This window comes from Catharus ustulatus, chromosome 30 (genome assembly GCF_009819885.2).
Source record: "Catharus ustulatus isolate bCatUst1 chromosome 30, bCatUst1.pri.v2, whole genome shotgun sequence".
Classification (NCBI taxonomy): Eukaryota; Metazoa; Chordata; class Aves; order Passeriformes; family Turdidae; genus Catharus; species Catharus ustulatus.
Window position 1 is genome coordinate 3,192,247 of NC_046250.1, and position 12,575 is coordinate 3,204,821.

Consider the following 12,575-nt stretch of genomic DNA (forward strand, 5'->3'; position numbering starts at 1 on the left):
CAGGGAGGAATTTATCCCCAAAATCCCATCTGAACCCCTCCCTGTCAGTCTGAACCCACTCCCCCTCATCCTGGTCCTCCATCCCTTGGGAATTGTCTCTCCCCGTGTTCCTGGGAGCCCCTTCAGCTCCTGCCAGGCCACAGCGAGCTCAGCCCAGAGCTTCTGGAGGCTGAACAATCCCAGCCTTTCCTGCCAGCCTTTCCTGCATCCCTGGGATCCCATCCTGGAGCCTCCTCCGGGCTCTCTGCAGCAGCTCCAGCTCCTCCCTGGGCTGGGATCCAGGATGAGTATGAGGATGAGGATGAGGATGAGGATGAGGATGAGGATGAGGATGACCAGGACCAGGACCAGGACCAGGACCAGGATCAGGATCAGGATCAGGATCAGGATCAGGATCAGAATCAGGTCCAGGATCAGGATCAGAATCAGGTCCAGGCTGGGGCAGCTCTGCAGGTGGGGTCTCACCTGAGCAGGGCAGGATCCCCCCTCCCTGGCTCTTGGTGCAGCCCAGGAGAAGTGGAGGGGTTGGATTTGAAGGGAGTTTGAGCCCAGGATGAGGCACAAATTGCTCTCACTCTCAGATTTGTGTAAAATATAAAACAAGGCAAGGAAATTCTCCCCTGGGCTGGGAGATGTGGGAATCACTCAATCTCTTTCTGTGCCTGGATAATATTTTGGTTTTTTCCTTCCCCTGCAGCAAATACAGGGAAATTTTTTGAGGCAGCAAACAAAACACAGAGCTAAACCCAAATCCTTTATCACCCGCAGAGAAAATTTAAATATTGGTGTGAACCTAGACCACAGCAAGCAATATTTGGGAATTGGGAACAGACATTTGATCTCTGGGGGTATTTCTCAGGAATGACAAGAAGGGTTTGTAAAAAGAGCTGGGTATAGGTGAAAACCTAAAAGTTGTGCTCTGAAAAATCACAGAAAAATGATAAATAATCACAAGTATTTATTTTTTAATGGAAAATATAGTTTTAAATAAGACAAATACAGCAAAGGTGGGATCTTAAACTCACAGAGGATTCAACCACAGATATGGAAAGGATTTTTTTTTTTTTAAGAAAGAAGAACTGCATTAATTATTAACCCTTGACTTCCAATGGCACAAACAACGATTTAATTAAAGTAATGGCAGGCACCACCTTGTTTCCTGCACATTAAAGCAGCTGGGGTTGTGTAAGAGTGAAATGTCTAAATCACTCATGTCATACAACACCGAACATTAGCTGGGCTGAGCAGCAGATAATGAATGTTTGTGAAATCATTACAAAGTATTTTTCTCAAGAAGGGCTAGAACGCTGTTGATAAGATTACACCCATGACAATAAAGAAAAAACCTTGATCGGTCTCTTTGATTTTTCCTCCAAATTGAGATCACAGGATTTGATATGGGAACATTCAGCACCACGGACGCTTTTAAAACTGAGTTTCATTTCCCACTAAAACTCCTTTAGTTAAATAAAGTGATTTTTATGTGGGTTTGATTCCAAACCTTCCTCTCAGTGGAAAACTATTGGGGAATTGCTGAGTGTCCTGGATGATCTCAGCAGATATTCATGACCCCTGAAATCCATCTCAGACCAACAAGATCTCTTTAATTAGGGCTGGGAAAGAAGTTTATTCCTCGGTAGTCCTGGAATAAGCTGGTTTCTGCTTCTAATTAATTTATCAGATAATTTTAAAGGGCTGTTAAGGAAAAATGTCCATGTCAGCCAGAGATGAGTCTTACAAAATCTCGGAGCAGACAAGCTCATGACAAGGTTGTAAAGGAAGAAGTAACATGTGGAGTCAGCTTAATGAACATGGTAATTCAAGTGAGGTCACTCTAATGATGCCAGGAGTTGCCAGCACCAATTAAGACCCAAGATTAAAGAAATCAAGATGGTGAAACTCCGACATCGCACGATAGGAGAATGTGAATGGAATCAGAACTGCCACAAACTCCGAACTTTCGTGACTCAAAGCTGGTAAACAATTTCTTTTAGGCAGAACCCCCACCCCAAGCAAGATTCCAAGGCCTCAGGAATGTTGGGATTCTCTATATAAGCTCCAGTGCCTGGGTCCAGCCAGACACTTCCAGCAGCTCACTCGCCTTGGGAGCTTTGTGAGTATGAATTTTTAATTTCTTTCTCTTTATTTAATCCTGTACCAGAGCAGTTGGGAAAGATTCCTTTAGGAATGCTGAGATTTAAAACAGCTTTAAAATGTCTGTCTGGAATTGCTCTTAATGAAACCTGTGGGAAATGTGGGATTTGCGTGGTTGGGTGTGAGCACTGAAACTCTGAGAAATTGGAGTGTTCTGAGACAATTAGTGGCTTCAAAAAGGCACAGATTAAAACATTTATTTCAGGTTATTATTTTAGTACTTTATAAAGTTCAGGACAAGAATTGAGACTCTTTTCAACTGGGTTCAGTGGCATTGTAAGAGTTGTAATAAAACTTCCAATTTCCAAGAAAGCCCCATGTAATTCAGGGCTCTGTCTGCACTTTGGGTAAGTTTATGAGAGCTGGGACTGAGGTTTTTATATAGTTCTTCAGGGCTATTTCCAAAATCTGAAAAACACAAACATGTGGGGCCAGAACAAAGATCAGTCTGTGGGGTCTGGTCATTCTGGGGATGGTTTCACACAGACAAAGAAATTTTGGACCAAGGCGCTCAGTGGGCGATCACATTGCTCAGCAATTTCATCAGTTTTGAAAACTCCTCTCACCAACTCCTTGCTTTCTACAGATTTTACATCTCCATCAGTCACAAACCAACCTCCACCCTCGCCAAGATGTCCTGCTACGATCTGTGCCCACCCAGGAACGGCGTGGCCGTGCCCCAGCCCATCGCTGAGAGCTGCAACGAGCTGTGCGCCCGCCAGTGCCCCGACTCGTCGGCCTTGATCCAGCCACCACCAGTGGTGGTCACCTTCCCCGGGCCCATCCTCAGCTCCTTCCCCCAGCAAGCCGTGGTGGGCTCCTCCGGAGTTCCAGCCTTTGGCGGCTCCCTTGGGCTGGGCGGCCTCTACGGCGCCGGCGCCACCCAGGCCTCGGGAGGCCTCTGCACCTTTGGCAGAGCCTGGGCTGCTCCTTCCTGCAGCCCTTGCGCCTTTCCCCGCTACAGCAAGAGGGTCTGGGACACCTGCGGGCCCTGCTAGAGTCAGCACAGCCCAGCCCAAAGCCCCGTGGCTGCCTCAGCCCAGCATGGAGAAGTTGACCTCGGCTCAAGCTGCCCTTTCCTCCTGCTGTCCGTGACACCTGGCCTTCCTGGGGCCTGTTCACCATCCCTGTCCCAGCCTTTCCTGCCCTTCTCTCAATAAATTTTTCCTGCATCCAATTTCTGTGTCTTTGCCTTCTTTTCCCAAATCATGAACACCCAAAGGCCTTGGCCTCCAGGCCCCTCCTCCCTGCACATGAGTGAATATTCCCCCCAGAGATAAAGGACCAACGAAAATCAGTGCAACACAAACAGGGTTTTAATGTCAGAAAATCAACAGCAGGGAAGCCAGGCGATCCCTGGGGCAGCAGAGGATGCAGGAATCATTCTCTGGGAGCAGGGCATGGGTTGGGACCAGGATACAGCCAGGGGATGGAGGGCTCAGGGCATTCCCGAGGGGATGGAGAGTTCAGGGCATTCCCAAGGGGATGGAGGGCTCAGGGCACACCCGGCTCTGCTGGGCACACTCAGCTGCCGCTGCCAGCGGCTCCTGCCCAGTGTCCCCACGGCCCGGGCTGGGCTCCAGCGCTGGCACTGCCAGGGGGGCTTTAGTAAACCCCAAAACTCCCACGGCGGGACCTGCCCCATCTCTGGGAGCCGGGCAGGAAATAGCCCAGGCCCCGCGAGGAGAGCGCAGAGCTGTAGGAGCGCCCGCAATTGCCAAAGGAGCCCCCATAGCCCCCAAAGGAGCCCCCATAGCCCCCAAGGGAACCCCCATAGCCCCCAAGGGAACCCCCATAGCCCCCAAGGGAGCTCCCATAGCCCCCAAGGGAGCCCCCATAGCCCCCAAAGTTTCCCAGCCCAAAGGAGCTCCCATAGCCCCGGGAGCCCCCATATCCGAGGGAGCCCCCATAGCCCTGGGAGCCCTCAAACCCCTGGGAGCCCCCATAGCCTGAGAAACCTCCATAGCTCTGGGAGCCCCCATAACCTCCAGACCCAAAGAAGCCCCCATAGCTCGGGGAGCCCCCATAACCTCCAGACCCAAAGAAGCCCCCATAGCTCGGGGAGCCCCCATAACCTCCAGACCCAAAGTTGCCCCCATAACCAGAGGAGCCCCCCAAGGCCAGCGAACCCCCAGAACCCCCCAGCCCAAAGTTGCCCCCGGAGCTGCGGGAACTGAAGGAACGCTCCAGCCAGGCTGGGCCCGACGATCCCACGACGCTCTCCTGGGGGCAGGTGCTGAGCACGGGCCCCGGGATGGTCACCACCACGGGCGGGGGCACGATCAGGGCTCTCGACTCGGGGCACTGCTGCACACACGGCTCGTTGGAGCTCAGCACCACGGGCTGCGGGCAGCTCACGCCGCACGGCTCACTGGAGTAGGACATCCTGCACTGCTGGGAGCCTGCAACGCACGGCACCACAAAGGCTTCACATCCACAACTTCACACCTGCCTCTGCCTCTGCCTTCCCATTTTGAAGTGGCAGAGCCCAGAGCTCATGGCTCTCCCATCCTGACCCTCAGCCCAGCACAGAAATCGCATCCCACACTCTGATCTCCAGATCCCCCAGATGCCACACGCAGATCAACACATCTGCTGTCACCTGTGCTGGATCCCACACTGCCACTAAGCTGGGTTTATCTCCTCATCCATTTATTAAGAGCTGCTGAAATCTGGCAATGCATCCATAGGAAGTTTATAAGTGACAGACACAGTGCACCAGTTTTTTGTGGTTTCTAATCCTTTTCCCAAGTAGCCCTCAACTTCCAAACCAGAAAATTTACCAATATTTCCCCAAGCTGGGAATGATCTCTCAGATATTTTTAAACTTTACAGTCATACATTAGAACTAAAATGCCTGGGAAATGGTAATTCTAAGTGGCAGGGTGAAAATTCACATTTTATTCTCTAGCAACTTTCTGAGACCCACAGTTTTAAAATCTACCAATCCATAACAAATCAACAAACTGAATGGGAAAAAAAGAAAGATCGAGGAGCTCAATCAGACTTACCTTGTTCACCAGGAATAACTCAGGAGATGTGGATGGAGAGGCTCGGAGTGGTGGCAACTTTTATACATTTCCCAAAGTGCTTACAGGGACAAAACTCCCTCCGGTCCCACACGAAACAACCCTGGCATGGAGGGATTTAATTTTGCTGGCTTTGCACTGCCACTCCCCACGCGCAGAAACGGGCGTGAGGCGATGTCGGGACAGACTTGAGGGCATCCAGCTGCTGATTGATGAGGTAATAAAATCATGAGAGCTTAATTTGGGTTCGATGAGTTCAGGTTAATTACCTCTGTCTTTTAGAGTTGGTGGGGTTTACTGGATCCTGGGCAAATCCACAGAAGCAGCAAAAAATGAGGGAGAAGGGTGTCAAAAATGAAGGGAATACCGATTATCCCCAAAAGTTTTAGAAATGCTTGGTGCTCAAACGCCATTAATCACTCAAAAATCCCAAGGTGGGTTCCATTGCTCCATTCCCTGCTGGCTTTGGAATGTCGTGGACAGAGTTAGTGACACTTCAGGGACGTTCCAGATCTTTCCAGGACCTTGAACACCCACTGGAAATTCATATTTGGTGCGTTAAACACAAACACAAAAATATCAGAACCCCAAGCCAGTCCAGAGATGTGTGAGCTGAGGGCTCTGCGTCACAAGGCACAATTTCATGGATAAAATATTTACAAAATATTTACGGGTGAGAGCCTGGGAGATTTTAGAACATCAGTTTGAAATCTCTTCTTTGCAGAATGTTGATAGCCAATCCTTAAAATTCAGATAATTTGCAATCAGGCTTTCATTTCTCCCCTAAAATTTAAGATATTTCAGCAAAATTTTGTCCCATAAATTAAGAAGCTGCACTCTATATGCCAAACAATGTACTTGTCATAATCACCCCAAACACATTAATAGTTAATAAAACAAAGAATTTGATCCCATGAAATTATTAATCTGAGGCTGATTAGGGATTCAAGATGAGTGACATTGATTGATATTTTTAAATGATGCTGTTTCACAACAAGGGAGCTCCTAACCCAGAATAAATCCTTATAACTCCCGGCCTTCATTTAATAGGATAATAACAGAAATTGCAAGCACTGACTGACTATTAATGAGTATTTAAAGTCATTATCCTCCAGGTACCTCTCATTATTATCAGCAAATCCTGATGACACTTCACAAGCAGAGCTATTTTACAATTTGGAGGTAATTTATTGCCTCTCTTTTGCAAGATCGTAAAATTAAAAAACAATTGCAAAAGGAAAGAAAAGAAATTACTGCAGGATGTCCCAGACTCATCCTAATGAAATGTATTTTTATTTTATTACTGCTTTATTAAATTATCTTTTTTTTTCTGCAGTGGCCAGTACTTTTGGGGGGTGGGAGGAAGGAAAATTAAGATTTTTGATGGATTTCTAAGTGAACTTCAGAAAGTAAAGATTTTAAATGAAATCATGGAATGTTTGGAATTAGTTTTAGACTGAGGCTTCTTCTGGCTGTACCAATTTCTGCCTCCTTGGGGGCAACTTTTACAGATCCCTACTCAGCTTCAAGGAGAATTTGTGGCCTCTCAGAGCCACAGTTTTGGCTCTGGCTGGGCGACCTTCACCTGGACAAGGTGCCCCTAAAAAGGGCTCCACTCCATGGACGTATTAGTGGCCAATTTTTTTTTTTCTCTGCCTTCATTCAAAGTCAAAATTAAAACATGAAAGACAAAATTTTTGTGTTTAGACCCACTTGTTTGTTAATTCTTATCTAGAGTACAGTGAGTTCTGAAATAGTTTTAATTAACAAATTAAAAATGAAAAAATCAAGCTGTATCTCACTCATAACAAGGTCTTTTGAAGCCTAACTACCCAATTGAAAGGTAGCATTTATATTATTTATGCTTTTAACCCAATGACCTGTAACTCGCAGTGTAGTACTTTCCATCCAACCAAAACTAAAAAAAAAGAAGACAAGAAAAAAAAGAAGTCAATGTCCAAAACCTCTACCTATTACAATATTCTAAACCCCCAAATTTTTCAATTTTTTTTCAAAATTTTCAATTTTTCAAACCCTTCAACATGTGGTGTCACACGCTTCTATTCAAACTGCACACCAGTGATTCCAACCCCATCACTCAAATTCTCCAAGGCCTGAAGTCAAAATGTTCTTTTGCCAAAAAACACAAAAAGTTCAAAACTCCTGAGTTTCAGAGCTCCAACATGGAAGTGTTATGCTTAAATTAAAATTAATGCTCCTATAGAGTGGGACAACATCGAAATTGGCCTAAACTGGGTTTAATCAATGATTCCATGACCACCCCAAAGCCCTCGCGCCGCCCTCGGAGGGAGCAGATTGCCATCAGCGGTTGTGTCACAGCCCCGCGAGTTTGGGAGGGACAGTGCTGAGGTGACAGAATCGAGGCACCCACTGTCGCCCGGGTTTTGTAATAAATGAGGACGGGAGGCACCAAGGGTGGCTCTGAGCAGGATATAAAAGCTCAGCTCAGCCAGGGCCCTTCATCCGCTTCTCTTGTTCCCATCCTTCCTCGAACGAGGTAAGTGGTGCCATTTGGCCTCATAAAATCTGAATTACTGCATGAATTTCTTCCTCTTCCTCTTGGCTTGTTTCTCGCTGCTCTGACACCTCTGAGTGAATCTTTGCCACAGATATGTTTAATTTAGCCAGCAGAGAATTTCTCTCCCTAGGATGATCGTGGTGAGAGGGAGGTCAAAGATGGATTTGATACAACTATGAGATTTCTTTGATATCACCTTTAAATTTATCTATTTCCCTCTGGTATTTCAGATATTTCAAAGTTTAATTTTGATTCTTCTCAAACGTCCTTTCTGCTGTGCCTCGCTGATGTTATGGATTGGCAGATTAAAAAACTGTGGGTCTCAGAAAGCTGTTAGAGAATAAAATGTGAATTTTCACCCTGCCACTTGGAATTACCATTTCCCAGGCATTTTAGGTCTAATGTATGACTGTGAAATTTAAAAATGGCTGAGAGATCATTCCCAGCTTGGGGAAATAAGGGGAAATTTTCTGATTTGGAAGCTGAGGGCTACTTGGGAAAGGATAAGAAAGGACAAAAATTGCTGCTCTGTATCTGTCACTTCTGAACTTCCTATGGATGCATTGCCAGATTTCAGCAGCTCTTAATAAATGGATGAGGAGATAAACCCAGCTTAGTGGTAGTGTGGGATCCAGCACAGGTGACAGCAGATGTGACATCTGGGGGATCTGGAGATCAGAGTGTGGGATGCGATTTCTGTGCTGGGCTGAGGGTCAGGATGGGAGAGCCATGAGCCCTGGGCTCTGCCACTTCAAAATGGGAAGGCAGAGGCAGAGCCAGGTGTGAAGTTGTGGATGCGAAGCCTTTGTGGTGCCGTGCGTTGCAGGCTCCCAGCAGTGCAGGATGTCCTACTCCAGCGAGCCGTGCGGCGTGAGCTGCCCGCAGCCCGTGGCGCTGAGCTCCAACGAGCCGTGTGTGCAGCAGTGCCCCGAGTCGAGAGCCCTGATCGTGCCCCCGCCCGTGGTGGTGACCATCCCGGGGCCCGTGCTCAGCACCTGCCCCCAGGAGAGCGTCGTGGGATCGTCGGGCCCGGCCTGGCTGGAGCGTTCCTTCAGTTCCCGCAGCTCCGGGGGCAACTTTGGGCTGGGGGGTTCTGGGGGCTCGCTGGCCTTGGGGGGCTCCTCTGGTTATGGGGGCAACTTCGGGTCTGGAGGTTATGGGGGTTCCTCTGGCTATGGGGGCAACTTTGGGTTGGGAGGTTATGGGGGCTCCTGGAGAAATCTGGGCTCCTTTGGGTGGGGACCTTATGGAGGCTCCCAGAGCTATGGGGGCAACTTTGGGTTGGGGGGCTCCCGTGGTTATAGGGGCTACTTTGGGCTGGGAAATTATGGGGGCTCCCAGGGCTATGGGGGTTTCTCAGGCTATGGGGGCTCCCGGGGCTATGGGGGCTCCTTTGGGCTGGGAAACTTTGGGGGCTATGGGGGCTCCCTTGGGGGCTATGGGGGCTCCCTCGGGGGCTATGGGGGCTCCCTTGGCTATGGGGACTCCCTAGGCTACGGCCGCTCCCTGGGTTATGGAGGTGACACTGGCTATGGGAGCTCCTTCGGGGGCTATGGGGGTTCCCTCGGGGGCTATGGGGGTTCCCTTGGCTATGGGAGCTCCTCTGGGAGCTATGGGGGTTCCCTTGGGGGCTATGGGGGTTCCCTTGGCTATGGGGGCTCCCTTGGTGGCTATGGGGGCTCCTCTGGGGGCTATGGGGGCTCCTTTGGGGGCTATGGGGGCTCCTTTGGCAATTGCGGGCGCTCCTACAGCTCTGCGCTCTCCTCGCGGGGCCTGGGCTATTTCCTGCCCGGCTTCCAGAGATGGGGCAGGTCCCGCCGTGGGAGCTGTGGGGTTTGCTAAAGCCCCCCTGGCAGTGCCAGCGCTGGAGCCCAGCCCGGGCCGTGGGGACACCGGGCAGGAGCCGCTGGCAGCCGCAACTGAGTGTGCCCAGCAGGGCCGGGTGTGCGCTGAGCCCTCCATCCAGTCGGGAATGCCCTGAGCCCTCCATCCCCTTGGGAATGCCCTGAGCCCTCCATCCCCTTGGGAATGCCCTGAGCCCTCCATCCCCTCTGTGCCCTGAGCCCTCCATCCCCTTGGGAATGCCCTGAGCCCTCCATCCTCTCGGGAATGCCCTGAGCCCTCCATCCCCTGGCTGTATCCTGGTCCCGACCCATTCCCTGCTCCCTGAGCACGATTCCTGCATCCTCTGCTGCCCCTGGGATCGCCTGGATTCCCTGCTGTTGATCTTCTGACATTAAAACCCTGTTTGTGCTGCACAAAATCCTCTCTGGTTTTTATTCGTCCTTTATTTTTTTTTTCCCCTCCGGGAGCTAACTCCCCTGCGTGCTCAGGGTTCTTTATCTCACAGGATCTGCGCTGCTCCACGTCTCTAAAACTTGGAATGGGAGTTTAATTGGGGTGCTTAGGCGGTGTTGAGGAATGTTTGTTTAGCAATTTGCCCGCGGTTCATTATCTTCCCCGAGGTTCTGAGTAATCGCTCTTGCTCTGAGGATTCCTGGTGACAAAGGTCCCTCAATCACCACATCATTTAGCAAGTAATTAAGACATAATTGCAGCATTTCTAAGCTAGCAGGACAAAGGAAGATAGTGACCCAAGTTTTCATTTTGTTTGTTGGGTTTTAAATGTTCTGCCTGGGTTTGTTCAGCCTGGAGAAGCTTCGGGTGACCTCATTTCACCTTCCAGTGCCTGAGGGAGCCGACAAAATACGTGGAGAATTTATTTCCAAAGGCAAATTATTTCAGAGGAGTTCGAATTTATGGTTTAGATGGGATATTAGGAATAAATTAAATAAAGTTTTGTCTCTAAAGCAGCTTTAGCTTTCCCACCTCTTTCCCCGCATTTGTTGTTAGGCAGAAGTGATTATTTCATATTGTTCTTCCAGAAATGAGACAGAAGGAAAATATTCCCTTAAAAAAAATACAGATATTACTCATTGTGTATATTTTTCTATTATTAACTCCTCAGTAATTAGCGTGGTGTAACTTAAATGCAGTTCACGATTTATGCACAGGCAAATTTCTCCCAGAGGAGGCTCCAAAGAGGAAGAGAGGGAAGGAACACTGCAAACCACAAATTGTGATGCACCAACGATTTAATGAGCAAGAAGTGGAATTAAAAAAAAAAAAAACAACACAGCGTACAAAAGCAGAAGGGCTGAACACGGATTAAAAGCGATCACCCATTTTTCAAGGCAGCGCTTTACAGCTGGACACCCAGCGACAATCGAGGGGCGTTTTTCACCTCCCTGCCAGCACAGAAAGGCATCGAATGACAAGGCCAAGCCCAGTGAGATCGGGGCAGAGGGTCAGCAAGCGAGAGGGCACGGGCTCAGTCCTGAATCCGAATCGCGCTTCTCCATCTCCTGCTCCTTCCTTCCCCGGCGCCTCCTCAGGGCCCGCAGCGGTTGGAGCGCCGGTAGGACCGGCCATAAAGCCCCCCCAAAGCAGAGGACCCCAAAGCACTGAGCCCTGAGGAGTTGCCCGAGGAGATGGGGACACCCCCGGCGCTCAGAACATCCCCGACGGCCGCGGACGCCGAGGATCCCACGGCGGTGTTCTGGGGGAAGGAGCTGAGGATAGGTCCTGGCAGGGTGACCACCACGGGCGAGGGTTGGATCACGTAGGTGGAGTCCTGGCACTGGCGCACGCAGGGCTCGTTGCAGCTGTTGGCCAGCGGGGTGGGGCCGCAGGATGTGGGGGCACAGAGGTCGTAGCAGGACATGGCTGTGGGGAGCGAGTCTGGAACACGGAGAAATCTGGAAAACAAGAAATTGGATGTACAGTAATCTTACGACTATAAGGCGCACCAGATTGTAAGGCGCACTTCCAGATGTCGGCAAATTTCTGAGCTTTGTCCCTATATAAGGTGCATCAGACTACAAGATGCACTTCCAGGTTTCAATCAGAATTTTAGTCAAAGGGTGCGCCTTATACTCGTGAAATTGCTGTCATTAGTCGTGTAATGAAACTGTTGCCTTCTTAGTTACCCAGTAAGATTGGCTCAGTAGTTTTTTTCCTCTATATCAAAACTTTCATTTCTATTCCTTCTTCTGCTCTACATTCAAAGATCTTTCTGTTACACACAAATATCAGTGAGACCTTCCTGCCAAATATTTATTCTTCCCAACATCGTCATGAAGCTGTTGTGGTGATGAAGGGTTGGTCTGGGCTTGAAAGGAGATTTGAGTGAAGCCCAGAGCTCCCCACACCACCAAGGGCTCCTCCTGAGCACTCCTTTCTCCTCCTGCAGCCCTGAAAAAAGCGGGGAATTGAGGGACCAGGCAGTCAGAAAAGCGAGGGAAAACCGCGCCCCAAAACAGAGAAAAAAAATTAAAAATTGCTCAGCAAATAAAAATAAGGAGAAGAAATTTCACCCTGGAGAATTTCAGAGCCTCCTGCCCTGGATTCTCCCTCTCCGGAGTCGTTCCAGACCCACTTGGAGCCTTTCTTGTGTCACCTGCTCCAGGTGACCCCGGGACATCTCCAGAGGTCCCTTCCGACCCCGAATATTTTGTGATTCCACACCGAGAGCCAAAAACTCTGCAGAGATTCCCCGCATCCTCTCCCGGCTGCTGAGCAACGCTCAGGCAGAGCTTGGAACTTCTCGGAAGGGAAAGATTTGGGTGGCAGAAATGCAAAAAAAAAAAAAAACTGAATCAGCACAGGAAGAATTTCCACCCTTCACAGAATGTCCCTCCCTGGAGAAAAAACTGCTTCGAGGTCTGCCCGGCGATTTTGGAGAGCACAAATCTACAGACAAAGGGCAGAAAAATAGAACACAAAGACAGCAACAATCCAAGAGAATGGGAAGCAGATCAAGACTTACCCTTTTCTCCCAGGAGAATAAAGCA

General features: G+C 49.3%; 4 protein-coding genes across 4 annotated transcripts; 2 read left to right on the plus strand and 2 right to left on the minus strand.

The window, feature by feature from the left end:
• The first annotated feature begins 2,786 nt into the window (after positions 1–2,786).
• On the plus strand, positions 2,787–3,152 carry LOC117008831 (scale keratin-like). Its single transcript, XM_033082918.1, has one exon. The coding sequence runs from the start codon at positions 2,787–2,789 to the stop codon at positions 3,150–3,152; it is 366 nt and encodes a 121-aa protein (XP_032938809.1).
• A 607-nt stretch (positions 3,153–3,759) lies between these two features.
• LOC117008656 (claw keratin-like) lies at positions 3,760–4,539 on the minus strand. The gene is made up of 2 exons (XM_042780058.1): positions 4,361–4,539; positions 3,760–4,318 (listed from the first exon to the last, which is right to left on the minus strand). The coding sequence occupies exons 1-2, from the start codon at positions 4,537–4,539 to the stop codon at positions 3,760–3,762; spliced, it is 738 nt and encodes a 245-aa protein (XP_042635992.1).
• A 4,026-nt stretch (positions 4,540–8,565) lies between these two features.
• Positions 8,566–9,564, plus strand: LOC117008657 (scale keratin-like). The gene is made up of 3 exons (XM_042780059.1): positions 8,566–8,744; positions 8,787–8,932; positions 9,347–9,564. The coding sequence occupies exons 1-3, from the start codon at positions 8,566–8,568 to the stop codon at positions 9,562–9,564; spliced, it is 543 nt and encodes a 180-aa protein (XP_042635993.1).
• Positions 9,565–10,837: 1,273 nt separating this feature from the next.
• On the minus strand, positions 10,838–11,446 carry LOC117008774 (feather keratin B-4-like). The gene has a single exon (XM_033082840.2). The coding sequence runs from the start codon at positions 11,444–11,446 to the stop codon at positions 11,114–11,116; it is 333 nt and encodes a 110-aa protein (XP_032938731.1). The 3' UTR covers positions 10,838–11,113.
• Positions 11,447–12,575: the final 1,129 nt, after the last annotated feature.